Source organism: Cuculus canorus, chromosome 17 (genome assembly GCF_017976375.1).
Source record: "Cuculus canorus isolate bCucCan1 chromosome 17, bCucCan1.pri, whole genome shotgun sequence".
NCBI lineage: Eukaryota > Metazoa > Chordata > Aves > Cuculiformes > Cuculidae > Cuculus > Cuculus canorus.
In genome coordinates this window covers 13,760,167-13,785,869 of record NC_071417.1, presented here as the reverse complement: position 1 = coordinate 13,785,869, position 25,703 = coordinate 13,760,167, and the positions used below count along the sequence as shown (strand labels likewise).

The 25,703-nt window shown below is 51.2% G+C and overlaps 1 protein-coding gene across 1 annotated transcript in view; it reads right to left on the bottom strand.

Annotated features, from left to right (window-relative positions):
* RBM19 (RNA binding motif protein 19) overlaps nucleotides 1-12,029 on the bottom strand; it is a 70,204-nt gene extending 58,175 nt beyond the window's left edge. The window contains exons 1-16 of the mRNA XM_054082418.1: nucleotides 11,895-12,029; nucleotides 10,267-10,449; nucleotides 9,510-9,641; nucleotides 9,256-9,294; nucleotides 8,500-8,713; nucleotides 7,392-7,660; nucleotides 6,797-6,871; nucleotides 6,456-6,534; nucleotides 5,652-5,723; nucleotides 4,761-4,961; nucleotides 3,834-3,964; nucleotides 3,330-3,451; nucleotides 2,460-2,556; nucleotides 1,851-1,961; nucleotides 1,172-1,372; nucleotides 541-658 (exon numbers count right to left, since the gene is read on the bottom strand). Of these exons, the coding sequence (XP_053938393.1) occupies nucleotides 541-658; nucleotides 1,172-1,372; nucleotides 1,851-1,961; nucleotides 2,460-2,556; nucleotides 3,330-3,451; nucleotides 3,834-3,964; nucleotides 4,761-4,961; nucleotides 5,652-5,723; nucleotides 6,456-6,534; nucleotides 6,797-6,871; nucleotides 7,392-7,660; nucleotides 8,500-8,713; nucleotides 9,256-9,294; nucleotides 9,510-9,641; nucleotides 10,267-10,449; nucleotides 11,895-11,930 (2,080 nt within the window). The 5' untranslated portion in view covers nucleotides 11,931-12,029. The remainder of the gene's footprint in view (nucleotides 1-540; nucleotides 659-1,171; nucleotides 1,373-1,850; nucleotides 1,962-2,459; nucleotides 2,557-3,329; nucleotides 3,452-3,833; nucleotides 3,965-4,760; nucleotides 4,962-5,651; nucleotides 5,724-6,455; nucleotides 6,535-6,796; nucleotides 6,872-7,391; nucleotides 7,661-8,499; nucleotides 8,714-9,255; nucleotides 9,295-9,509; nucleotides 9,642-10,266; nucleotides 10,450-11,894) is intronic.
* Nucleotides 12,030-25,703: the final 13,674 nt, after the last annotated feature.

The window sequence follows — 25,703 nt, the reverse complement described above, 5'->3', positions numbered from 1 at the left end:
AAACTAAAATATTGGCTATTCTTTGAGGGTAGAAACTCCACAAACTTCCTTGCCCCAGCCCTCAGACACTGCAAGATTTAATTGTTACAACCCCTGGGATAGGGAGAAAGAGGTTATACTCAGGGATGGAAGGTCATGTCCTTGAAGCGGAGGCAGTGGGAAATCACCCAGACAAAGCATACAGTGGGGCTTGACATAAGAGCAGAGAAATCTATACAGGGTTCTACAGTTTGTCACTGGCAAGTCAGCCTCTCCATCCATTGCTGCTCAGAATCTCTTCCCAGAGCTCATGTTAGCCCTGTCCGAGCAGCACTGTACTGCCTATGCCTCATCCAGGAGGGCAGGGGCAGGAACGAGCACAATATCTGTGTGATACGATCAACTAAAATACTGCAAAGCAGGTAGCTCTAAGGGCCACGCACACGACTCCGTGAGGCGGTTCCACCCCTAAACAATCAGGAATATCAGCATTGCTGCTTTACACATAAAGGAGCTGCAAAACCACCAGACATACCGCTGTCCGAAACTCAAGATTCTTACCTGGTACCAGCCCTGCTTTGCCCTCCTTTTCTGGGGCCTGAACCGTTTTCTTCTGAGGGGCTGGGCTCACAAAGACACCCATTGGAGCCCATTCCAGATACAACGGTACAGAATGAAACTGTAAAGAGGACACAGGAGAGACATGAAGAATGGAGGGCAAGGCCCCAGTAAAAACCTCTGCTCTCAGCTTTATTTTCCTCTCACTCTGTAATGGAAAACAGCACTGGAAAAGTTGAGCAATGTCTTTCAGCCAGCTAAACTCCCTTTCAACAAAGGAGAGTCTGTATCCAGCCTCACACAGGACCGCAGTCTACCATGTACTGTGCTCCTCTATTGCAAAAGGTAAAAGAAACCCTCTCTAGGCCACTGAGACTTTTCTAGGTGTGTCACAGCCCTCTCCTCCAGCTCTCTGCTGCAGACTGAGAGCCCTACTCAGCCACCGCTGCACAAGGATGCACCAGGCACCTCTCTAAACCCAAGGGACAGAGAGTAACAGCAGTGGCTCTGGAATAACTCACTTCCCTCAGAAGCCCTCTGCCCCTCACATTCAGAGCAAGCACTCCTTTCTGCAGCTTCACAACTAGCTGAGATCCTCACCCTCCAGGCAGCTGCTTACCCCTACAACACTCACCTTAGAGTAGGCCAGCCTGGTGAATGCCTGCTTGGCCTCAGTTGGCTCCAGAAACTCAACAATGGCCGTGACACCTCCTGTCGGCAGCAGCACCCGACCCAGGCTGCCGTGTTTACCAAAGACATCCTCCAACTCCTCTACGCTCGTGCTGGCTGGGAGGTTCTTTACCAAGATCACCGTTTTGCTCCGCTCGCCAGCAGCCTGCCACATTCAGTGAGAAAAGAAAGGCAAGATTGGATTTAAAAAAGCAAACCCCAGACTAAGTGAAGATTCTGGATTCAACATGCCATTCGTTCTCACTCCGTGTCACATCTTTCCAGAATCCAAGAGGGCCAACAGTCATTTAGAAAGCACTTCCTATAAGATCCATGCCCCAGTGCAACCTGCTCGTTCCACAAACGCTGATGTATGGAGTTTTCAGCTCCAGGTCCACCCTGGTACAGACACAAGACTGCCTGCAGCAAGCTGACCATCACGCTATATAAGCTCTCACACTGTACATTTCAACCACCCCAAGGGCGGGTGCATTTTCAAATAAATATTTCATAAAGCAAATAAGGGTTCAATCCTGCAAGATGCTGAGGATTTAATTACTTATTTAAAAAAGAGAGATGAAGAAGGTAGGACCAGTTTAACATTTGAGAGGTAGGTGTGCACTGCCTTCAGCTATGCATCTCACCTGACTGAAGGAATCCAGGCTGACTCCATTTTCAATGAGGAATTGGCGAATTTCCTGGACGAGCTCTGTTTCTCCCAGAGCGACCCTCACTGCCACACTGTCTTTACTCTCCTGCAGGCAAGAACATCAGTTGAAAAAGTGACAAAGCTCAAAAGAGGGAAGCAAAGAGCCTGATCCAGGAAGACGCTGGGCACCTGTTGTTCCTGCTGCTCTCATTAGCAAATGCGAAGGGAATTTGACTTGAAGGTAAAACATTGCAGCTCCTATGAAGCTGCCATTGAAGTCAGAACACTTCCCAAAGCAAAATAACATTTCCAGGAAGGATCCAAGCTTTAGGATACAAATTCTCAACAACTAGTTACATAGAAATGCAAAACTCAGTCACAGAAAAACAGAGTGGGTGGGAGAGCCGTGAGTGTGACTTTGTCTTCCAGTGACAAAGGGATTGTTAGGCTCAGATCCCACAGAGGGGCTACAGCACCACTGATCACTCAGCCTGGGTGGTGTTTGTACAGAAGCTTTTGCTGTACAAAAAGACCAGGCAGGGGCTGGGCACAGGGAAGCGGATAAGATGATCTTCCATCCCAGATGATCAATAACTCAACTCACATGATCCAGAACTTGGCTTTTGGAAGCATTATACTTCTGAGCAATGGCATCAGCCACAGCATTTGTCCCCACAAACAACGTGTTCCAGTTGTGAGAGCTGGAAAAAGAAAGAAGAGCCAGGTCACAGAGGCCCTTCTCCCACTCATGTCTCTATATCCAATGGTCCTGGGGGAAAAACAGCTTTGAATGCCACCATTAGCAGCCAGGATGAGAAGCCAGAGAGAAAGATGGGTAGAAGATCCTTAGAGATGAGTCAGGATGAGGGAGGCATGACTGGAAAGGTAACAGAAAGGCAGCAGTGCAGGGAGCTTTGCTCTTTTTCTCTAGAGATCACTGGCCACGGCTCTGCAGTTACAGCTGGAAGTTCAGACATTGGCTCAGAGGAACATATGGCTTTTTTTCAACTCGTTTCCTAAACACACAAAGCCCATGCGAGTAAGGGCGCATTCCTTTCTCTTTAAGTTTGAAAGTACCCGCCACCTTCAAACTAATACGTCATAAAAAGGTAAGAGTTCCTATAAGTTTTATAAATACAGGTGGCCAAGTAAAGGAGAAAGATGCAACTGATCTGAAAACGCTACCCTAAAGAACTATCACATCAGACCAACTTCTATGAGACATCAGAGAAATAAACTCACACACAAAGGCATTGAAAACCATGTTTCTGTCAACTTCTGCTGCTCACTGCACTACTAGATCTACTTGGACAGAAGAATCAAGCAGGAAAGAGACAGAGGAAGCAAAGAGCTACAAAGCACATGCTTGATTTTGGTCATCTAAAGAGCCCTTGCAAAGACCCCACATGCATTCCTGCCATTTGGGAATTTGGCAGGCAGTGCCGACTAGCTGCACCACAAGACACCTCTGTACCTGGCACTGTTGGCTTTATCCTTGGCCTCTTTCTGTTTTTTGTAGGAGGAAGACTCTTCTGCATCTGCATCTTCGACTTTTTCCTTTTTGATTGTGGATGGTAAAAGGTGCATCATTCTACCCTAGAAGGAAGGGAGAAGAGGTCCAGCAGCTCTGAAATAACCCACAGAAGCTCATGAACTAAGAAGAGTGGAGGAAACTTCCTGGCACCTTTCCTAGTCAAGCAACCTACATGGAAGGAGGAGATATTACTACAACTCAGAGCAGCCACAGAATATGAGAGACAAGACTCAGATCTCCTTCCTCCACCTCTAGCTCAGACTTTGGAACCTGCCAGGTTGTTCAAACCAGGCTGCTCTACCAAAAGCAATTGTGTTTCCATACAGCAAGGCAGGAGACACAACCTTTTCAGCAAAGCACAAAAGCAAACACTTGGCCATGTTACCAACAAGTATTCCCACCAGCTATAGTCCAATAGCACAGGAAAACCGTCAGTCACTGTACCTGGAACACTTGTCCATCCATTTCTGCGTAGGCCTTCACTGCATGCTCAGGAATCATATAGGTGACAAAAGCAAATCCTTTGGATTTCTTAGTCAGCCTGTCTATAGGGAAATGGATCTCCGAGATGGGTCCTGCAAAAGGCAAGCCCTTTCCATGAGAGATGTCCTCACATAACCATCACATGCTCTGAACCACCAAAAAGCCAGGGAGGAAGGAAGCCAGGGAGGGCAGAGCAGCTTTGGATATTGCAGAGGATGTGCGGTGAGCTGCCAGCATGGGTGAGGAGCTGCTGGCTGCAGAATGACAAGGCAGGCCCAGCAAAAACACCCCAAGTCTGGCTTTGCACTGTGTGGCAGCTCGCAGGGCTTTGACACACAGTACAAACCAAGCAACCCCCAAGCAGCTGCACTTCACTTCAGCCAGGAATCAAGATTCCCACAACTTAACCCTCTGTCCCCTCCAGGACACTCTATAATCCCAACAGAGCCTTACATTTGCTCAACTTTTAAGCTAGAAAAGGGAACCTTCAGGCTTCCACTTAACATGCCAAACACGAACATGAATTTGGGGTGTATCTCAGAGATTTACCTCTTACCCGCAGTATCTAGAAATCTCCTGCACGATCAGCATTTCATGCAGCAGATGCTTTTGGCTATCTTCTCCTCCTCATCTCACTAGGACTCAGAGGGACGAGGGCAGCCACGCACAACAGGAAATGCTTCAAGAGAAGGGGCACGGAGCCAGAGCCAGCACCAGTTTCAAAGCCAAGCAGCCACATACCACCACATCAGGCAATAAAGGTGATGGGAGCTGGTCCACATCCGAGAGGCATGAAACAGAGTTTTGTGCATTCACACCCAGCAAGCAAACCTTCACGTGCAAGAAGGGCATAAGCCTGCAAGTTCCAGCCCCGCAGCAAATACTTACCATACTTTGAGAAGATCTTCTCCAAGTCCTCCTCAGTGCTAGTAAAAGGAAGATTCCTGACAAAGAGCCTCCCCGATTCAGACAAGTCCTCTTCCTCCTCATCGTCTCTCTTCCTTCTTTGCCAAGGCTGGTTCTCAGGTTTCGCTGTAATGGTTTCTTTTGGGGTATTTGTGCATCGGAATACCTCAACACATCGCCCACCTAATCCACAAACATACATAGAGCCCCATTAGATGCTTCACAAGGCGATGGGCAATCAGTATCAATGTGCAAAGACCCTGGACTTACAGCAGTGACACAAACAATTACAATTCCACAAGCTTTGAGCAGAACTCTGCCCCATTTTAAAAAACAGGGGGGTGGAAGCTGCAAAAAATCAATTTTCATAAAAAACAGGGTAACATTTGCTAGACAACTTCAGTGTCTCTTCCTTTCAGAGAGCTCCAGTCTAGTCCACAGGCTTTCAAGCAGATATTCCCATTCTGCCCAGGATTTTTGCAAATACAATTTTAGTAGTTCCACTAAGGAACTAAGTTCGGCCAAGAATAGGTTTCAAACACAGGCTTATAGTATCATATGAAGCAATCCCCTGCACTCTCCTAACCAGATTTAAACAACAGCATTTTTATATGAAAAGCAGAATATACTTCAAGCAGGTGACAAAAAACAAGGCCTGAAGAGCTACGTGCAAAGCTCAGTCACTTGCCAATTCTATGTTGCTCCTGACATGGTACCTGACTTATGCCATGTCAGCTGAGCGAAGGAAATCACCCCCATCATCTGCTTGGGAAAAACTAGAACAACGGGAGATACTTCCATGGGGAACACTTCAGCAGCTGAACACCCTGCCATCAATATCAGACAGAACAAGAAGGAACAAATAGCCCTTACCTATGTATTCTTTTTTTCGCTTCAAGGCCCTTCGCACATCTGCTTCACTCTTCAAGTCAACAAAGATATAACCTTGGAGGAAGGAAAGGTTCAACTGAGCATCATGTGGGGAACTTACAACCACTAATTGGCTAATTAAGGGTGAATTGGGCTTTCTTTAAATTAGATTCCTATAGATAAAGCATTCAGCTTTCATTAAAGTTTCAACCCAGCCTGAAAATGGCCATATCAGATTGGAAGGCTGCCTTTTGAAAGCTTATTCTCTACAGGCAAACCAAAGAAGCCTGACTTAAGAGCTGAAGTAGGCTTTCACGGGTGTCTCCAAGAGCAAATAAAAGGTGCATCTGCTGTTAGGGAAACAGCATACAGCAAAGTTCCCTGTCAGCTCCAAGGACATGCTCCGCGCTCTGATGGGTCTCTTCCATAGCCACAGCCTGTCAGGAGACCCACCTCAGCCACAGGCTGCTCTGAAGCTGATAGGCACTGGTCAAAGTCCCTGGGTGCTGCTGTAGCCATCCCAGAATGAAAAAAAAAAGAACAACTTTCTTTGGGATGCTTTAAGAAAGCTCTGGAGGCAGATCAAAGCACAGGTTCCTGCTGCTGCTCCGAAGGGAGCACAGCCTACATTACTCTGCACACAGCATCCTACAGACAGCAACTAGGGCAGGCGAGCTGCAAAGTCACAGCAAGGTCTGTAAGACTCGGGACACAAGCCAGCAATTTGAAACTGCAGATAAGAGTCAAGGTGTGACTGAAGGGGCCTCTAACTCACAGATCCATCCCCCTTCCAAACAGACACATTACCTGGATTTTTTCCCTGGGCGCTTTTTCCCATCCGGATCGCCACTGGCTTCAGCGGTAAGAAGAACTCACGAATCTTTTGCTACAGGAAGAATTGTAATTGTTTAAATAAGTTCTCAGATGCAGGAGGCAGAAGGTTTCAGACCGAGGTTTTTAAAATGCACTATGAAAACACTATATGCAACATATAATATCTGTGCACAAAGCCAGTTCAAAAGCGTTCCCAACCACCCTTACAACCCTCAAAACAGCTATGTAAGATAGAAGCCTCTGTAAATATCACGCTGAGTTACACGCTGAAAAGACCCTCAAGCCTCCATTCCCAGCTTGGTAACAAAGCTCACCTCAGTGATGTTTGAGGGGACACCTCGAAGTTTCACTGTGTGTGGTGTGCTGGCCTTCACTGAGCTGCCCTGGCTCTGGACAGAAGGATGAGGAAACAAGAAAAGAAAAGAAGCCAAGTGAAAAGAAGCAAAAGTCACAGCACAACAAGCTGGTCTTGTCCAACAAGGAGGAGGCCAAAGAATGGGAGAGAATATCAAGGGATTCTCGCAACTGCATCGGCCTAGGAAGGAGGTGCCAGGTGAGGGTGCAAGGTTTGACTGGGATTGTGAAACCCAGTCACAAAAATGGAATTCTGCAGGACAGTGTTTCCTGCAGACCGAGATGGACACAGGAAAAACAGAAAAGCCTCTGAAAAGGCACTAGCAGCACTTGTTTGGAAGCTCTGTCTTGGCAGGGGTGGGGAGAGGTTCAATGAGCACTAAAAGGAGATGCAGCAAAGTTTTTTAATGGCTCCCACTCAGTGAGCCAAGCAAGCTGGTATTTGGGGGCCCTGTGGATTTTAAGCTTTCAGCTTATGCCTGGAGTGACCGACAGACACACACTACCCCATAAAGCTCCTGCTTTTGGTAAGACAAAAGTCTAATTCAGCAATACCTCCAGTGTGGATCCTTTCTTCTTCTTCTCCACTGGCGTCTCTTGCTGTGTCTGTGGGGCTTTTGGCTTCCCCCTTTTATCTGTAGAGGTGCCGATAGTTTCTGCAATGCCCGAATCCTCCTCACTCTCGCTTTCCTCTTCATCCTCCTCACTATCTGTTTCTTCCTCTGTACTGGATGAGGAGGAAGAATCCTTCACCACTTTGGATTTCAGGTAATCCATATCCGAGAGGTCTTTGCTGGTGGCTGCCTTCTTCCCTCCTTTCTTTGCTGTCAGAGAGGAGAGACCAGGGGAGTTTTGCACACAGATGCTGCTGCTCTCTACACAGTGAGGTAAAAGCTGAGAACAGACACAATCACAAGAACCACCTTCCTCTCCTCTACCTTTTCCACCAGAAGGAAAGGCTGGAGAATAGCAACCTTATCTCAGCAATTCCAGACTAACATGTCTGGATGACTACTCTTCAAAGCAACAGTTCAGGTATAAAACAAATTAGCAAGGAGCTTGCGGAGCTACGTGGCAGGGTATTTTGTCTCAATTTTAACTAAATACTTCAGATGGAGCCTAGAGAAGGCTTTTAGCTGTTCTGTTTACTTGAACATCTCCAAGAATAGGATGGGACAGCCACCACTTCTCTGGGCAACCTGGGCCAGTGCCTCACCACCCTCACAAGAATACATTTCTTCCTAAATCTGCCCTCTTTCAGGTTAAAACCTCTCCCTCTCATCCTGTCACTGCACTCCCTAATCAAGAGCCCCTCCCCAGCTTTCCTGTAGGCCCCTGGAGATCAAAGCAGCTCCTGGCTAGGAGACCATTTAAGGGAGAGATGCAGATGTTTGCCCTGCTACTTTTTTGAGGTACTGATTTAAGTGCCCATGGGAAGCACAAATGCCATCCCACTAATACCAGAAACTGCATTTCCCTCACTTCCCCAGATTTGGGAAAACGTCCATCCACAGCACACAGAACAAGTTTCATGCTTGAAAAACCACCCTGCTGATTACACTGTCTCCATGTGGAGGCAGGACTTCGAGTTAGGCCCTCTCAGCACAGCAGCTCTCACACTCGGAGACAAAGAAAAGCAAAAGGTGATGGCTCCTTTAAGTACCTTTAGTTTCCTCTCGATCTTCAGAGGGTTCATTCCCATCCTCTTCTTCACTCAGCAATTCAGACTCATCGGAATCAAAGTTGAGATAATCATCTGCTGGCTTTGCTTTCTCCTTCTTGGGCTCCTCTGCCAAAGTGTCATTAGCCCAAGTGGCCACCTGAGACCGTTTCTGATGTACCACCAAGAACTCCTGGAATGTCTTATCTTCTTCCAGCTGCGGAAAAAGAAATCAAGCAGACAAACTGTGAAGACAGACACAGGAGAGCTAGCAGTAAGTTTTAATTCAGAGAAATAACCTAATTTCCAGCAGTATAAAAAAGCACTAAGAGGGGAGGCCAGTTTACACTTGCAAGGTGAGCACTTACAGTGACTAATCTTCTCAGGATCCCTCAGTCTTACGCTTTCTTTTTTTGTAATTCATGTTAAGAAAGCACTTTAAAGAAAATGAAACATTAAAAAGAGAAAAAGCCATACAAGTTAAAGACAACAAAACTCACACATGGTTGAAAACCAAAGCTTTTGAAACAGGGTTGTCCTAGATGCAATGCTCACAGAGTAGCTGACAATTAAAAAACTGGTCCCCAGTACTGAGATTGTTAAAATCATGTTTTGTTTAGTAAAACCGTCAGGGAGCTGGTCAAACCATGCACCTTGCCTGAATTAATCAGCACTGGAAGCAGTACGGAAACTCACTCAGCTCTTGTTCTTAATTCAAGCTAGCATGAAGACTGGGATCACAATTCAACCTCAAATTACCTCCTTTAAGTTTTCCGTTGGATCTTTCTTCTTTTTAGTCTAGGAAAAAAAAACATTTTTAGAAAGGCTTATTACAAGCACAGCCAAGATCATTTCTCAGTTAACTTAGTGGTAGAAGGAACATAAATCCCAAGGCATAAAATACCAGGAGTCCAAAATCCACTGTCCCAGCTACTCTGACCCCTTCTCCACAAACTCTTCTCTCTGCCAAGACTGACATACATTCGAGCCTCCAGGAAAGAAGCCAGACTCACTTTCTTTGTGCCCGCAGGAGCTGCACTTGTCACAGGTTTCTCAGTCTGTTTTTCTGAGGCAGGGGCCTTCTGAGTGTGCTTACTCCATGCCTTAGGTTTTGAAGGGTCACCAAAAGACTTGCATAACTCAACCTGGAAAGAATCAGACCTTTAATTAAACATATATTCAACAGTCTGGTCTGTAACTGCTGGATAAACCTCACTCAGGAACCTTTCTTATAACTGTGACAGGATGGAGGGGAAGCGTGCGGAAGAACAAGCAACATCATACAGATGTGCATTTCAGGGGTTGGAACTGGATGATCTTTAAGGTCCCTTCCAACCCAAACCATTCCATGATTTTAAAAGCACAGGACTGCATGCTCACTCACATGGGGAACAGTGTGTTGCGCTCACTTAAGCATAGTCAAATAAGTTGTTCTGTTTATCACAAATCATTCTCTGTCCAGAACAGCAACACAAATGACTTGAAACAAAAAACAACCTCAAATGTTCAGATCGTGACAGCTCAAGACCTGGCACTGTTGTTCCAACCAGCACTAAAATCACTGTTAGTGCATAATCACAGCCTACCTGAATCAAAAACCTGCTTGAGACTCCAGCAACGAGGCCTGGCTTCAGGCTTTGCTGGTTTGCTGCAGAGGACTTGGTTTCTAGGCTTTCTCAGACCCTGACTGTTTACCTCTAGCACTTCCAAAATCTCCAATGACGAACTTTCTGAACAATCAAAGCGAGCTATTTTTAAAGATCAACTCACTGTGATTCTGGAGGTGTCTATGAAACTCCTGTTGAAGTGGTTCAGTGCCTTCTGAGCTTCATCTTCAGATCTGTAGCCAATGAAGCCAAATTTCCGGAACTTGCCATCCTTGGTGAACTTCAAGCAACAATCAGTCAGCGGTCCAAAGGCAGCAAACAGCTTCCGAAAGCGATCTTCCTTCATCTGGGAAAAGAGGAAGGACAAGAGGAACAGAAATTAGCAATGCAACAAGAGATGTTTTGCATCCAAAACAAAACATCTGGTACCAGACGGCTTCCGAAGTGCTGTAGGAACCACACTGTGTTGCGGCAACACACAAAAAAACCCACACAGCAGCTACCAAACCGCTTAATCGCCTTCATGAATCCACTCCCTGCACAGATCTCTGTCTGCAATGCCCCACAGCTGTGCACCCAGTTCCTGGGGAGCCTAGGGCCTCACAGCACTGGCCTAGAATCATGGAATCATTTAGTTGGAAAAGATCTTTGAGATCAAGTCCAACTGTACCTGCCCACTACTAAACCATATCCCCAAGCACCTTGTCTACCTGTCTTTAGAACGCCTCCAGAGATGGGAACTCAACCATTTCCCTGGACAGCTTCTGCCAGTGCCTGAGAACCCTTTCAATGAAGGAATTTTTTCCTGATGTCTAGTCTAAACCTCCCTCTTGCAACTTGAGGCCATTCCCTCTCATCCCATCACTTGTTTCTTAGGAGACTTGCCACAAACAAGCCCCAGTTCAACCCCAGGCAGAGTGGGATCCCACAGAGGACCTGGATAACAGTAGAGCAGCACAGTACACCTGTAACCAGCTACTTGAGAGGGAGGGGAGGACATTAGCCACAAGCCCTGCTCTTCTAGCCTGTGGTATGCAAGCTCTCCTCCTGGGACACCACTCTGCCCACCATGCCTCACACTCCGCTTCCCACCCAGGGCACCTCCCTGACCTCTCCTGGAGCACTCCCTGTCCAGGATTCCCCACCATCCTACCCTTAAAGCTGCCTACTGGCTCTCCCAAAAGGACCACTGTTCAAAAGAAAACATGCTGTCAGAGGCACATTCCGTCTAACTTTCAAAGAATGCAATTACTTAGATGAAAATTCATTATTTTAGCTTAAATAAAAAATAATCCATTTTTTTCAACAGCAACTACTTCTTGTATCACCCTTCCCCTCCCAGGGCCTCTCCCTGCCTGGAGCCCATGTCCCCCTGGGGAGACCCCTCAGACCCACAGAATAGTTTGAGTTGGAAGAAACCTTAAAGCTCATCCAGTTCCACCCCCTGCCATGGGCAGGGACACCTCCCACTGGCTCAGGCTGCCCAAGGCCCATCCAACCCGGCCTTGAACTCCTCCAGGGATGGGGCAGCCACCACTGCTCTGGGCAACCTGGGCCAGGGCCTCCCCACTCTCACGGTGAAGAGATTCCTCCTCATGTCTAGTCTAAATCTGCCCCTCTCCAGTTTATACCCGTTCCCCCTGGTCCTCTCCCCACAAGCCTTTGTAAACAGCCCCTCTCCAGCTTTCCTGTAGCCCCTTCAAGTGCTGGAAAGTCGCTATAAGGTCTCCGCAGAGCTTTCTCTTCTCCAGGCTGAACAACCCCAACTCCCGCACCCCGCGGTGGGCTCACCCCGTTGGGGAGGTTCTTCACGATGAGCCGCGACATCGCTGCGACGGAGACCGGCGGCCGCAGGGCAGGGCCCGCCACGCTCAGCGCCTCGCACGCCTCCCCGCGGGCGCCGCCATCTTGTCCCGCTGAGTCACGTGGGCGCGGGGCGGGTCACGTGGGCGTGGCGGTGGGCGTGGCGCAGGTCACGTGGGGCGGCGGGGCCCCCGGCAACGAGGTCCTTGGCAACCACGGGGCCGGGGAGCATCATGGAGGGCAGGGCCCGTCCCTGCACAGCAGCGGGGGCCGCGATCCGCGTGTCCCTGCACAGGACAGCCCCAGCATTCCTCCCGGGTGTCTGAGGGCGTTGGCCAAACGCTTCTTGAGCGCTGTCAGCCTTGGCGCTGTGGCAGCTTCCCTGGGAGCTGTGCCACCACCCTCAGGAGGAAGAACCTTTTCCTAATGTCCAACCTGACCCTACCCTGGAGCATCTTCCTGCCTTTCCCTCAGGTCCAGAGAGAAGAGCTCAGCACCTGCTCCTCCTCCTCCCCATTTGAGGAAGCTGCGGAGCACAATGAGGTCTCTCTTCAGTCTCCTCCAGACTAAACGGACACATTGACTTCAGCCACTCCTCATGCACTTCCGCTCTAAACTCTTCACCAGCTCCATGCCCTCCTCTGGACACTCCTCAGTAGCTTTAGATCCTCTTTATACTGTGGTGCCCAAAACTGCACCCAGTGCTCCCTCCCCATCAGAGGGAACCCCGCTGCCCATCCCCGGGGCTTCGTGGCTGCAGCCCCCAGCCTGGCCGCGCTGCTCGGCAGGGCCGGAGGAGGGAGCTCAGAGCCCACCGAGCATCCCTGAACCCCTCGAGGGAAGTGCTACAGGACTAAGAAAATACACCTTCTCCCCAAGGAACAGCTAAATAACAACACAGCTGGCGGATGTCGCGTTGCAGAAGCTGCCCTGGACAAAAGAGGAAAAATATCATAGAATGGTTTGGGATGGAAGCAACCTCAAAGCCCATCCAATTCCACCCCCTGCCATGGGCAGGGACACCTCCCACTGGATCAGGGGCTCCAAGCCCCATCCAACCTGGCCTTGAACACCTCCAGCGATGGGACAACCACAGCTTCTCAAGGCAGCCTGATTTACCCCAGAGGTTGAGGCTTCCTCTGCCCAGCCCACAGCTCTCCCACCCCACAAACAGCATGGGTGGAAGCACCATCTCCTAACACCCCTTTGAGGCCAGTCCGGCTGGCTGTGCCCATCCCAAAGGCTCGAAGCAGCAGGGAGCACATGGAGTGAGCTGCTTGGAAGAGGCAGCCTCAAACCAGACACACCACTGCTACATCCCTGTGTCCTGGCAGGACTGAGATGCAGTCATGTAAACCCGAGCCCATCCTGTCCCTTGAAGTTAGCAGCAAGGCAAATACTAGCATTTTCCAGGGAAGGAGAGCTGGCAATGGCCAGGCTCAGTGCACAGGAAAGAGGAGAAAGAGGGTGGAATGCTGCTGGAACTGCCACGTGGAGCCCTGTTCAAAGGGAAAATGCACAGCACAAATCCCTCACAACCGTCATCCACAGCTGGGGGTACCCAGGAGGAGATGCTCCTGCTCACCTGACCCTTTGAATGGGTCTCCGTGAGGTGTCACAGTACCAGGGACCCAGCTCCCTCCCCCTATTGCCCTCTGCTCCTGCTGTGTCCTTGGCCGGGCTGTCAGACCTGTCACTTGGGATGAGGGCTGGCAGTGACAGGGCTACACTTGGACTGTCACGAACACATCCAGACCTTGCCCTTGTCAGTCCAATCCTCTCCAGGACACTCGTCCCCCTCCCTCCCTCCCCATCTGCTCCTCACCTGCTGCTTGCAGCCAGCAGCAGTGCCCAGCTCCTGTCCGCAACGGCCAGACACCACAGTCCTTGTCCGTTCCTGCCTCCTAACCTGGCACTGCTGGGCCAGAGATGTACCTTGGCCATAGCCAGCCCTTCTGCTCTTGGGGGGCCCTCACCTCAAGCCACAACTTCACCTGGGGCTGCAGCTGAGTGGGGAAGTGGAAGGAAAAGCAACTCTGCCCAGCTTTTTGTTTTGGGTTTTTTTTTCTTACACTGGCTTATAACAATGAGAGGGAGAGGGCAACTAGGAGGGTGACGTGCCCAGCAAAGGTGGCACAACGTCAACCCACAGCCAGCATGCTGTTTGGAAAGAGCACCAGGTTTGCCCTCCCATCCCACCAGTAAGTTCAGTGTTGGGGTGATCAATGGGCCAGTGGCAGGGTCCAGGTGATGCCTGTCCCTTTGACCTCCCTCCTCCAATCCCCTCCCCTCGTGCTCAGCAGAGTAGGGCCCAGTGCTGTCAACCCCACCACTGAGAGGGGGGGGAAGACGTGGTCCCTCCACGAGCTCCATGCAGACGAGCTGTCACATTGCGTTAGGTGGCCGGCTCCTCGGCAGGTCAGACAGGGGGTTGCACAGCATCAAAGTGCAGGGGTCACCTTGCTGTAAAACGGTATTATGGGCTGCCTGCAGCCAAGCAGCTGAACTTTGGAAAGCAGGGTTAGGACAAGGGAATGCGGTGTTTGGGGCATCTCTCAGTGGGGAGAGACAGGTGTGGGCAGAGGGGCAAAAGGTTCCTGACATTGTACTCTGGGTACCCGAGCACCCCTGGTGAATGCACCAGTGTTGAAGTGCTGCTGAGGAGGAAATAAAGAAGCTGCCACAGATCCCATCTATCCTTATCTATGATAAGAGAAAGATCAGAACCAAAATCACTGTGGTCTTTGGAGTGATGCTTCTCTTGATCTACAGCCTCTACAGTGTCCAAAGGGGCACCAGAGGTTTCTTCCTGATTTCCCCAGGTGCCACAGCACAACCCGTCACTCCTGCCATCCTGGGCAGGCAGAGCTATGACCTCGAGCTGGGATAGCTGCTGTGGTGACAAGCCAGCCTGCCCTCGGCTGCCCTGGGCTGGGGGCAGGCACTGGCAGCCCTGCCTGAGAAGGACGAGCGCAGCCCCAAGGAGCCTTTCATGCCTGTCTGATCAGGAACACCTCAGCTGCTACTGGACACTAGTTAAGGTGAACAGGAAAGACGAGATCCATTTGAGCCAGGGTCACCCTTGCTGGGACAGCACCCCCCATGCAGCCCTGCCAGGAAGCTGTTCCAGTGCATGCAGGATGCTGCTGAGCACCTTTGGTTGTTGTAGTGGGGATTCTGAGGGTACCCACACCCGTCAATGGCAGGAGGTGCTTTGTTTCCTTGATACTCAGACCCTGAATCCCTCCCTTTTTCTTTAGATGCTGATTATGAGCAAAATTCAGCCTTGGAGGATTACCAAAAAAGGCTGTAACCTGGCTGAGGACCTTCTTCAGCTGATTAAATTAACCCACAAGGACAGGGATGAATGTGACCCAGCAATACTCACTGCCTGGTTTTGGTGTTCTGGCATCCCACCAGGGCACTCAGCTGATGCAGGTAATGTTATATTAACAGCATCATTGGAAACGCTGCCTGAACTTCCTCAGGTTTGCTTCTGGAGACACCAGCTTTTGGAAGTAGAGATGGCTGCCCCTGCCTTACGCTGGCAGCAAACTGTCTTGCCCAGTCCTGGAGAAAGGAAATAAAAGGCTGCCTTTAATGATTGGAAATGCAAAGCCCAATACACCTGCTACGCTGTGTGCTGCACAGCAAGATGGGGCCAAGGGAGGAGCAAGACAAACTGCCCTTCTGAAGGGCTTCATCTGCAGCAGCTGCGACTCTGCCCAGACTGGTCTGCCGGACCCTCTGCTAGAGGGAGACGATGCTTTCATCCTTCCCCGAGGGATGCGATTGGTACAGTATCATTGCAGGCAGCAGAATTTGGCTTTCAACCAGACAAACCCTCACTCACCTGAACCTGCCACCTGACCTAAGAAAATGGTCTATTCATCCAGTCTCCTTGATGCCACTTAAAGCCACAGGAGATGTTGGCCACGCTCTGCTGCAGCTGCATCTAGTCCAGGTAATTGCTGTCACTCACCGATGACACTGTTTCCTTCAGAAAACAGATGAGGTCCAACTCCTTCCTGGGGAGGAGTTCATCATCTCTCTTCAGACCCACAACAAACTCCCCACCAGCCTACCTGGAGGCTCCATATGGGGCACTCTGCAAGGAGACCAGGGGGAGGGATTTTGCCTAATGCTGCCCCTCTCCTGGGTCTCTCTCCCACCCATTACCCCTTCCGCTGCCTTCAGTTTCTGTTGTATTTCTGGATTTCTGGGTGTATGTGCGTAAATGGATTCAGGGGAGGGTCCAGGCAACAGCTGCCTTTGATCAACGCAACATGTGGGAGATGGAGCACTTCAGGAATGCCGACTCCTGATCAAAGGTGGGAACATAGTGACAGCCAAGACTTGGCAAAAAACCATCTCCACTAATCTCTGCTGGGAGCTGGGGGGTCGGATCAGCGACCCACACAGATAGGCCAACTTTCAGCCCATGGAAGGGAGTGATCCATGCCATGACACAGGCTGAGGAAGGTTGTTCCCACCTGCCTTAAGGGGCTCTATCCAAAGCAAGATGTTAACCTCTCTGCCACAAGGTAAGCAATGGGTTTTCCACTACTTATTTTGCCCTCTGTGGCTTCATCCTTGCTCCCACATGTTGAGAAACCCTGCCAGCTCGCTGTTGTCCTGCCTGCCCCTGCCAGCAGCTCAGCACGTGCCAAGTCCCAAGTCCCCCACAGTTCGCCCTGGGAGGGAATGCCAAAGGGAAAGCAGAGCAGTGATGCCCTTACGCTTTTATCGCCTCCATAAAGATGGGACAAGGGTTGAAAGGTCACTTGCTATAAAAACAGCTGGGAGGAAAAGAGAAGATAAATTAGCCCCTTTCTGATAGACAACCATGGATTGGGGACAGCGAGGAGACGGCTCACAGCCTCTCTTCCATCCCAGGCACACAGGACAGCCTGATGTGTGGGCTTGGCCACAACACCAAGCTTGTCTGATGCCACTTTCCCCCACGGACACTCTTATCTCCTGGCAGGCTTTCTCCCGATAACCCTGGTGGGAAGCTGGGAAGGTTGTCTGCGTGGAGCAGGTGGACTCAGGCAAGGTGTTGGGTGAAGGCAAGCTCAGCCCCCTGAGCCACAGCCAGCCCCGCTCCACAACTCTTCTGATGGGAACCAGATCAATGTTTTCACCCAGGCAGAGGCTCTTCCCAGCTTCAGCAAACACCCTCACACTCTTCCAGCAGAAGCAATGCCCCCTTCATGTGCCTGATGCTTCCTGCACTCCCCTGTCCTCAACCCCTCCACACCTTCCTCAGCTCCGTTGCTGTTTAGGTATTACTTGGCTTGGCTGAGGCTCCTCTGTTGTGTTAAAAAGGGCAGCTTTTAAAAAGGGCCGATAAGGGCTCCTCCCGCGGGGTCACCCCATCTCCCCAGGCAGGGTCACAGGTCGCTTCCTCGCTGCACGTTGCCTGATAATGAGTCAATCAGGGCTGGGGTTATGGAGACAGGATTTATCAGCAAACCCTGGGAAAAAGAAAAAAAAAAGACATGAAAATGTCTGCTTGTACCCCGTGCTGGGGGATCTGGCAGGGATGAGTCTTTTTTGTGCAGATGGAGGCCTTTGGGCTGGAGAGCTGACAGGGCTGGCACAGGGGGCGGTGGAAGGGGAGAGACAGAGCAGTGGGAACAGACTGGCAGCTCAAGGGGGCTCCCAGCTTACTCCAGAGTGGTGGTGCTCTGTGCTGCGATGCCGCTGCTGGTCACCACAGTGAGCTGAAGGCACATGGAAGGGCTGCTAAGTCAAGTGGAGAAGGCTGAGATATCCCACCTCCAAACCAGGATGGGTGGCAGCCAGGGAGAGGGAAGCCCAGCCCCTGTTCTGCACTGATGGAACAAGGCAGTGCCGTGCTGCGCCCTGCACCAGATCCCCTTCATTCTCCCTGGTGGTGCTGGCACGATGCTGGGCTCGGGGTGCTGGGTCTCCCCAGGGAAGAAGTGAAGTTGAAAACCCCTGGGAAAGACAAAGAAGAAACACGAGATCCCAGTAAGGGGGAGTAAAGCAGGAGGGATGGCCTGATCACTGCTGCCACGTCCCATCATACAAGTCCCAGCCCAAAGGATTTATCTGCCAAAATATCCCACAGACCGCTTTTCCCCCACCTCATAATAAAGCAAAGAAAAGACCACAGCCTCCATCTACAGCCATGCCTGCTCAGAGTCCTGCATCTCAGCACTTTGAAGACAAGCACAAAAAACAAAGACCAAAAAGGGAAACTGAGGCATAGGAAGGGGAAAGTATGGTGACACAGCCAGGGATGTAACTGCAGCTGCCCTTTGCCATACCTGGCCCCTTTTTGCTCCAGCCCTTGGAGCAACCAAAGGACTGTGCCAAGGTGCTCACTTTTGGGTGGCTTAAAGAGGTGGCTGGAGGCTTCCTGAGCTGCAGAACCAGCCCTTGACACAGAGATGCAGCTGAGCTCACCCTTCCCATCCCAAATGGGCAAAACCCAGAGCCAGCACCTGGGCATGGATGGAGGGAGAATTTAGGAGAGCATGGGCAGCGGCAAGGAGCTGTGGGAAGGAAGGCAAAAGCAGTGGCCACCACTCAAGCTGGTGGTGACAGACCACTGCTGACATCTTGAGAACACCACACACAGCAAATAATGAACAGGCAGCACAAGAAGGATGAGGGACAGCTGCAGCACAAGGCCACAGGGCAGCCCAGACCAAGGACTTGCTACCTACCCAGGCTGAACTCCCTCTTTGGCCTCTCCTCTACCATATGCATCTTGCAAACACTTTTCCCTATCAGGGAGGCTTAGCAGGGTGAATATTGAAAGCACCTGCCTCCCTTGGCTGGGAATCAAAGGCCCCAGTGCTGGGATCCTGCCACTCGCGCAGCACAATTATCCCCAACCAAATGCCGCATGCAAGAATGTAGGACACCCTCTCTCCACACTGACCCTCCATCGGAGCACAATGCAATCAAAATAAGCAATGCCAGATGGTTTATTACTGACTACAGAGCTGGGAGCAGACACTTGTTTTCTTGTTGCAGTGCAAAGGCATCAGAAGCAGGTCTATCACAGACGTGTTTCCCTCACCAGCACGCACCCCCTCCCCTGCAACAGGGCAGGAGAGGACAGATTTCTTCAGGAACACGGCACTCTGATAGCACAATAATGAGTTCAGCAAGTGGAAAGATGGGATTAGATTAGGTTGTGGCATTGAGGAGGCAAATAAGGGAGAAATGAAAATTGTCACTTGGGTTAATAACCATTTATCTGTAGCATTAAAAGCTAAGTCAGATCTTGTGCCATAGGCTGCCCTGGCCTCCCTGCTCATCCTCCTCACTGAGCACAGCACCAGAGATCGATGCAAAGAGCACAAGTGATATCAGCTCCACAGCATCCCAAGGTTCTTTCTTCTTCCCTCCCCATCCCTAGTCATTCACTAGGGAGCCAGCCTCACTCTAGCAGCCTGAACAAGACACATCAAATCCCTGGCTTTTCAACAGGGTGGTGGCAGTCTGTCCTCACAAAACCCAAAGTACATTCAGTGCCCACAAGGTTTTTCCTAAGCAAATTCTGTAACTGTAGCAGTGGGTGGGCTCTGCCTGACCTGCGTGGTCAGGTACCACGCTGCACCTCACTCAGCATCAGTTTAGTGGGAGCAAATAGGACTTCAATAGCAGGTGCCCTAATGAAGGAGGAGCCTTTGTTAGTGCAACACAGCCTGGTCCATAAACATACAAATACGAAGTAATGAATAAAAGAGAAATATGGGAATCCTGTGAGAAGATTTTCATACTGCGTGTAAAACCTTGTAGGAGGCATTGCACGCTTAAGGCCATTAGTTTGTCTGCCCACACCAACTGCTCTGCTGTAGCATCAGGTGTGTTGGGCTTTGCCGAAATGCTAAAATCCCCCAATTTTGCCGCGGATTCCCATCCCATTTACATATTTTGTACCACCCCATCCACTCACATCAAGTGCATCTCAACTGTTGCCTAGAAACAGAAACGCTGGTCCCAAGCCTTTGATGCCTGGCTCTCATGTCACCTACAGGCTGATGATCATAGAGTCAGAGAATGGTTTGGGTTGGAAGGGACCTCAAAGCCCATCCAGTTCCAATCCCCTGCCATGGACAGGGACACCTCCCACTGGATGAAGTTGCTCAAAAACTCATCCAACCTGGCCTTGAACCCCTCCAGGGATGGGGCAGCCACCACTGCTCTGAGCAACCTGGGCCAGGGCCTCCCCACCCTCACAGCAAAACATTTCTTCCTAAGATCTCATCTCAATCTCCCCTCTTTCAGCTGAAAACCATTCCCGCTCATCCTGTCCCTGCACTCCCTGATCAAGAGCCCCTCCCCAGCTTTCCTGGAGCCCCCTTTAAGTACTGGAAGGCTGCTCTAAGGTCTCACAGAAGCCTTCCAGTTCCTTAGAGGGGTTCACCAGGCCCCCAGATCTGGAAGCAGATTTGAATTCTCTGCATTTATTTGCCTGCTGCTATTGCATCACTGGAGACAGCCTCCCCAGCACTGGGAGGTGACCTTCAACTTGGCCAGGATGCTGTGGTCCCCCACAGGGTCACCTCAAGCAGCTCCATCAAGCTGGAGAGCAGAGCAAGGCACAGCCCTTCCTGCAGAGGACTCAATATTCAGCTCATCTCCTGCCAACATGCAGCTAAAGCTGAGAGAGTGTGTTGCATCTCCAAGGTACAGCAACATGCAGGAGCCAGTGCAGGAACGGCCATCCAGTGCTTTCACCTGCAGAGGCCCTTCCTCTGCTTTACCAAGCACGGATGCAGGAACGTTTTAGTTGGAAGGAGCAGTTTCATCCTGCCTAGAAGGTTAATCCCCTGTGGACAGAGCAAAACACCACTCCCTCCTTGTCCTGCAGCTTGATCTTCAGCATCACCACCGGAGTGCACATCCAAGATACTACATCCCAAAGGCTGCCCTCCACAGCACTTCATCCTCCCCCATGTTTACAGACCTGTAAGTCACCACATGAACTGCTCACGGGACACCTCCAGCAGTTTATATACTGTGCCGGGCTTCCCCACCACTGGGAGGGAGAATTTAGTGCTCTTTTAAGTCAAGTGAAGTGTTGCAGCCAAGAAAGCCAGTGAGGGGATGGGAACAAGCTGTTCCAATGCGGGAGAGCACTGCAACCCTGCTCCTCCTCCAGCCCATGGGCTTGGCTTGCTCCCTGCAAAGCCCTGCTCCATCCTCAGATGCTGACAAGAGCTTCACACTAAGCGTGGCAGCCGGATGGGCTGCAAAGGAGAGTTCATGCTCCCCAACCCCTGCCACCTGGGGCAGAACAGAGATTTCCATTTGGTAGGGGTTTGGTGCGAGTGGTTCAATCCAAGTCAGAAAGGATGTTCCATACAGGCATATCAGCCTAGGAGTCCAGGAAGAGGCAGCAAGCTCCCATGCTCCCCAACCTCCTGCCTAGAGGGAGCTAGGGGTCCCCCAAAGCAAATCCACATCCTGGCTGCAGGAAAGGGTATTCAGTGCCCTCACACATTTTTTCCTAAGTAAATTCTGCAATTTCAGCAGTGGGTGGGCTGTGCCTGACCAGGGTGGTCAGGTACCATGTTGCATCTCACTTAGCATCACTTTGGCAGGAACAAATAGGACTCCTTCAACACCAGGTGCTGCAGTGGAGGAGGAGCCTTCATTAGAGTAACAGAGCCTCGCCTGAAAACAAGCAGAGATGCTACATCTCACCATTTTTTTTTCTGCAGCGTGATGCTGCAATTGCAACTTTGTCTCCTGCAAAGACATCTTGCACTGTTTGTTTTCCCCTGGCAAGGCTGGATGTTAGAAGTTGCCAAGCAAGGGTCTCTCTCCAAGCGAGGAACTACAAAGAGGGCTGACACCGTTAATGAATTACAGTAATACCAGCTCGGGGTGAACTCTTAAAGTGCCTGTTTACACAACCACTGACCTCCCTTCACCTGCTCTCTGGTGTGAGTCTCCCCCTGCCTTGATGGATCACAGCTGAATGGAGCAGACCCTAGTGTTTATCCCAGCCTCTTCCCAGCATTGGAAAGAGAAGAAATAACAGTACTTCTTGGCATACCAGCCACCACCAGCAATAAAATGCCCACCTAACACTTGCCATGGGAAACACCCTCTGCATTTTCCTCTTAAGTAAATCCCTTTTTATTGGGGAGGGCCTGATGCACAGGAGGTGGCTTTTGCAGCATCAGGTGCAGAGACCCACAGGCAAGCTCCTTGCGTGGGGCAAGGATGGGTGCTGGGGCCAGGGTTGGGTGCCAGGGTGGGGATCAAAGACAGCCCCTATACTCGCCCTAGACTGAGACCACAGTGCTCTGCAGGGTGCCACAGAGTAGTCCGCTCCTGGCCAGGAGACGCCCTTGTGGGGGTTATTCTGTCTTTTTCCCCTCAATTTAGTACAGGATTTCCCTGTGTCCTGGTGCTTGAGGGCTGTGCCAGCTTCTCGCTCAGAGGTCGCCAGCACAGCTGCTCCCTTGGCTCAGCACAAAGGTGGAGGGAATGGCTCTTTCAGGAAGCCTCAAGCTCTATGCAAGGGTAAGAAACTGGCGTTTAGACCAAGTGAGCAGGGAAGGAAGCAGCCAGCAGAGCAGCAAGTTCCTCCTTCCAGCACCTGTAACACTTCCAGCCAGAGCTTCCCCATGGCCAGCGGAGACGCGGCCCCAGTGCTTCACTCTGGGTCAAATCCTGCTCTGTAAAGGGGAGCTGGAAACTGGTCCCCAGCTAAGGGGATGCCAGATGTCCTTGTGCACAGCAGACTCCAAACCTTCCTCCTTCTCTGTTACGTCCTCTGATGCAGGCAGGGCGTGACGTGGCACAGCACCACAAGTGTTTCCATCCTCTGAGTGATCCCATCCTGTCCCATCTTCATTTCCAAGGACAGACAGACCTGCACCTGGGCATGGACCAGCACACACGTCAATAAGGGACCAGTGGAGCAGCGGAGCCCCTTAGTCCTTCCTGCCAGTTATGGGAGTACTAGTGTTGGGAAGCAGCTGCAGCACCACCCTGCAAAAGCCAGAGACCCAAGCAACGAGAGTTCCCACGAGCAGCAGAATAGCCAACACAGTGATGCCACTGCTGCCCCATCCGGCCAAAAATTTTGCTAGAGGATGGGCTGGGGAAGCTCAACTGCAGACATGAAAGAGAGGCAGTAAGATGCTCCATGCCATGATCACCCAGCTGCTCTCATGCGTGCCTGCGCTTGTGGTGCCGCAGCTTGTTTTAGCCCTGGCATCATGGGACAGTCTTTAATATAGCGGAGCTTTCCTTCCTCGGGTACTCAAAGGAAGAAAACTTCAGTGCTTGCCCCTGGGGAAGGTAATTCTCTGTTTCCCTGCTTGCCCTCTGACCTCTTAATTTTGTTCCAGAGTTATTTTTGGAAATAAAAGCTTTTTTCTTCGCCCTTCCCCTGGCCCCCATCTTGCTGCCAGCCAAAGTGGCATTTTAAGCCTCCTGCCCACCCGAGCAGAAAAATGGTGGCTGAGGCAGGGTAGAGTTAAACCTTTCCACCCACAGAGGAAGCGGGAGACCTTCTCAACTCATTAACCCTCTGTCAAATCAGCCGCCCAAAGAGGTGCTCTCAAAAGTCACTGTGGGATGTGCCTGACCCCAACATGGGTCCACCGAGGAGTGGAGAGCCACGACCCCCAAAACAGGGGCTCACCCCACATCTTTCCCCACAGCACTACAGAATCCATTTAATTAATTGCAGCATTGCAGTACCTACACCCCTCGATCATATACCAAATCCCAGCTGCACCCCAAGTCTTGCTTCCACTCAGAGCTCTATAAACCAAGAATGTGCTACCTCAAAAAAAGCCACGGGGACTCAACCCGGGGACCGTGCAACATCAAAAATACACATGTAGAGTGGGAGATGCTTCCTGCTAGTGTCAGGGAAGGGATGTCAGAGCCAAAGAGCAGGTCCCCAGTGACCTACAGGTACCAAAACCTGCAGGGTCACTTTATTCCTTGCTTTCTGTTGGAGTTGCTTGACAGCATTGGGTACCTGAGGCACAAACGTGCCAGGGACACGCTGGGCACTGCTGGCTGCAAAGGTCAAGGCTGCTCCCATGGCACCTCGGAGGAGGCAGGTCCCTGTCAGTCATGGGGACTGGAGCCAGGGGACAAACTGTGCTCAGTGGGAATGAGAAAATCCCTGAGCTGCTCAGCAGTAGCACAGCCCCACCCATCCCTCTTGCCTGGGGATTAACCTTTTCCTCCACAGCAGAAGCAGCGAGAGCAAAGCCCTAAAGAACCAGACACTTTTAAGCCCTTGCCATCGTCCAAGTAGGGTGCTGGCCTCCTCCTCTGTGGGGCAGAGCACAAGGACAGGCACTGGATGCAGTTTAGGGCGCGTTGGATTTTTTGAGCTCTGTCCTGATTTTACACCTCGACACCTTCAGATGTAACTGAAACAAATTCCCAAAAGACAAAGTCCACAAAGAACAGTAGCAAGAGGCCAAGCCAGACCCCCACCTGGCTAAGCATCCTCCCCCTTCTACGGGCCAGCATCAGGCGCTGAAACAACGTACACATTGAGTTAGTCTTGCCTAGGCTGCCAGTGGACACAGAATCATGGAACAGTTTGGATTGGAAGGGACCATGAAGATCACCCAGTTCCAACACCCCTGCAGCGAGCAGAGACACCTTCCACTGGATCAGGTCGCTCAGACCCCCATCCAACCCGACCTTGAATGTTTCCAGGGATGGGACTGCTACCACCTCTATGGGTAACCTGTTCCAGTATTTCACCACCCTCAGCATAAAAACTTTTATTCCTAATGTCTGGTCTAAACCTCTCAAGCTATCTCCAAGCCATGGCATTAAACATCTCCTGATACTCACCTTCTTCCTGAAGTTTTCCAGACCCATTTTAATCCCACTGATGTTCCTGGCTTCCATGGCACCTCACAGCAGTGAGTCCACATTTAATTACAAGCCCTCCAAGGTTTTCAGCCGACTGGGTTTTGCTGCAGAGCATCAGGATGGAGTAAAGCAAGCACAACCTGCTCCCCGTTAATGCACGAGACCAGAAGAGCCTGGCCACGTCTGTGCTTATGAAGGTGGCTGATGGGAATGGTTGGACTATAGAGGTCTATATAGATCAAGAGGTCTTTTCCAACCTGGTGATTCTATGATCCCTTGTTGGAAAGGATGCTGATCAGCAGAAGGGGGGAAAAAAATGATTTTAGCTACTTGGAGAGACTGGGGCTGCCCTGCCATCCGCTTCACCCTCATGCCCTGGGCGAGGATGTGAGGGTGGACGCTTGGGAAGGAAGCCAGCAGAGAAGCCTCAGGGCAGGGCTGCAGCCCGAGGGACCGCAGCAGTTTCCCCACCTCAAGCTCCGGTGTTTGAGCCGGGGGGGCCGAGCAGCCTCTGCTGTCGCGGCCGTCTCGGTGCGCGGTCCCGGCGAGGAGCCGCGGCCACAAGGTGTCACCCGCACCCTTCGCCCGAAGCCCCCCGAGAGCCCCCGCGGGGCCGCAGAACTGAGCGGGGCTGGGGGCAGCCTGCCCCGAGGGGTCCCCCCGACCCTCCCGGGGTGCTCCAGCCTCGGCACCCCATCCCCTGCAAGAGCAGTGGGGACCAGACTGCATCTCAGGCTCGGCATCTTCCCGTTGCCATGGAAACCCCCTGGCTGCAGCATCCCCCAGGGACCGGTGCTGGACCACGGGATGCTGTGGATGCTCAGCACGGTGCAACAGGACGAGCCCCCGTGGCCCCAGTCCTCAAGCCCTTTGTGGGCTGGAATCATTCATTCTTAAACTTTCATCCACCCAGAGATCTGCAGCGCAGACTTTTTAGATCAA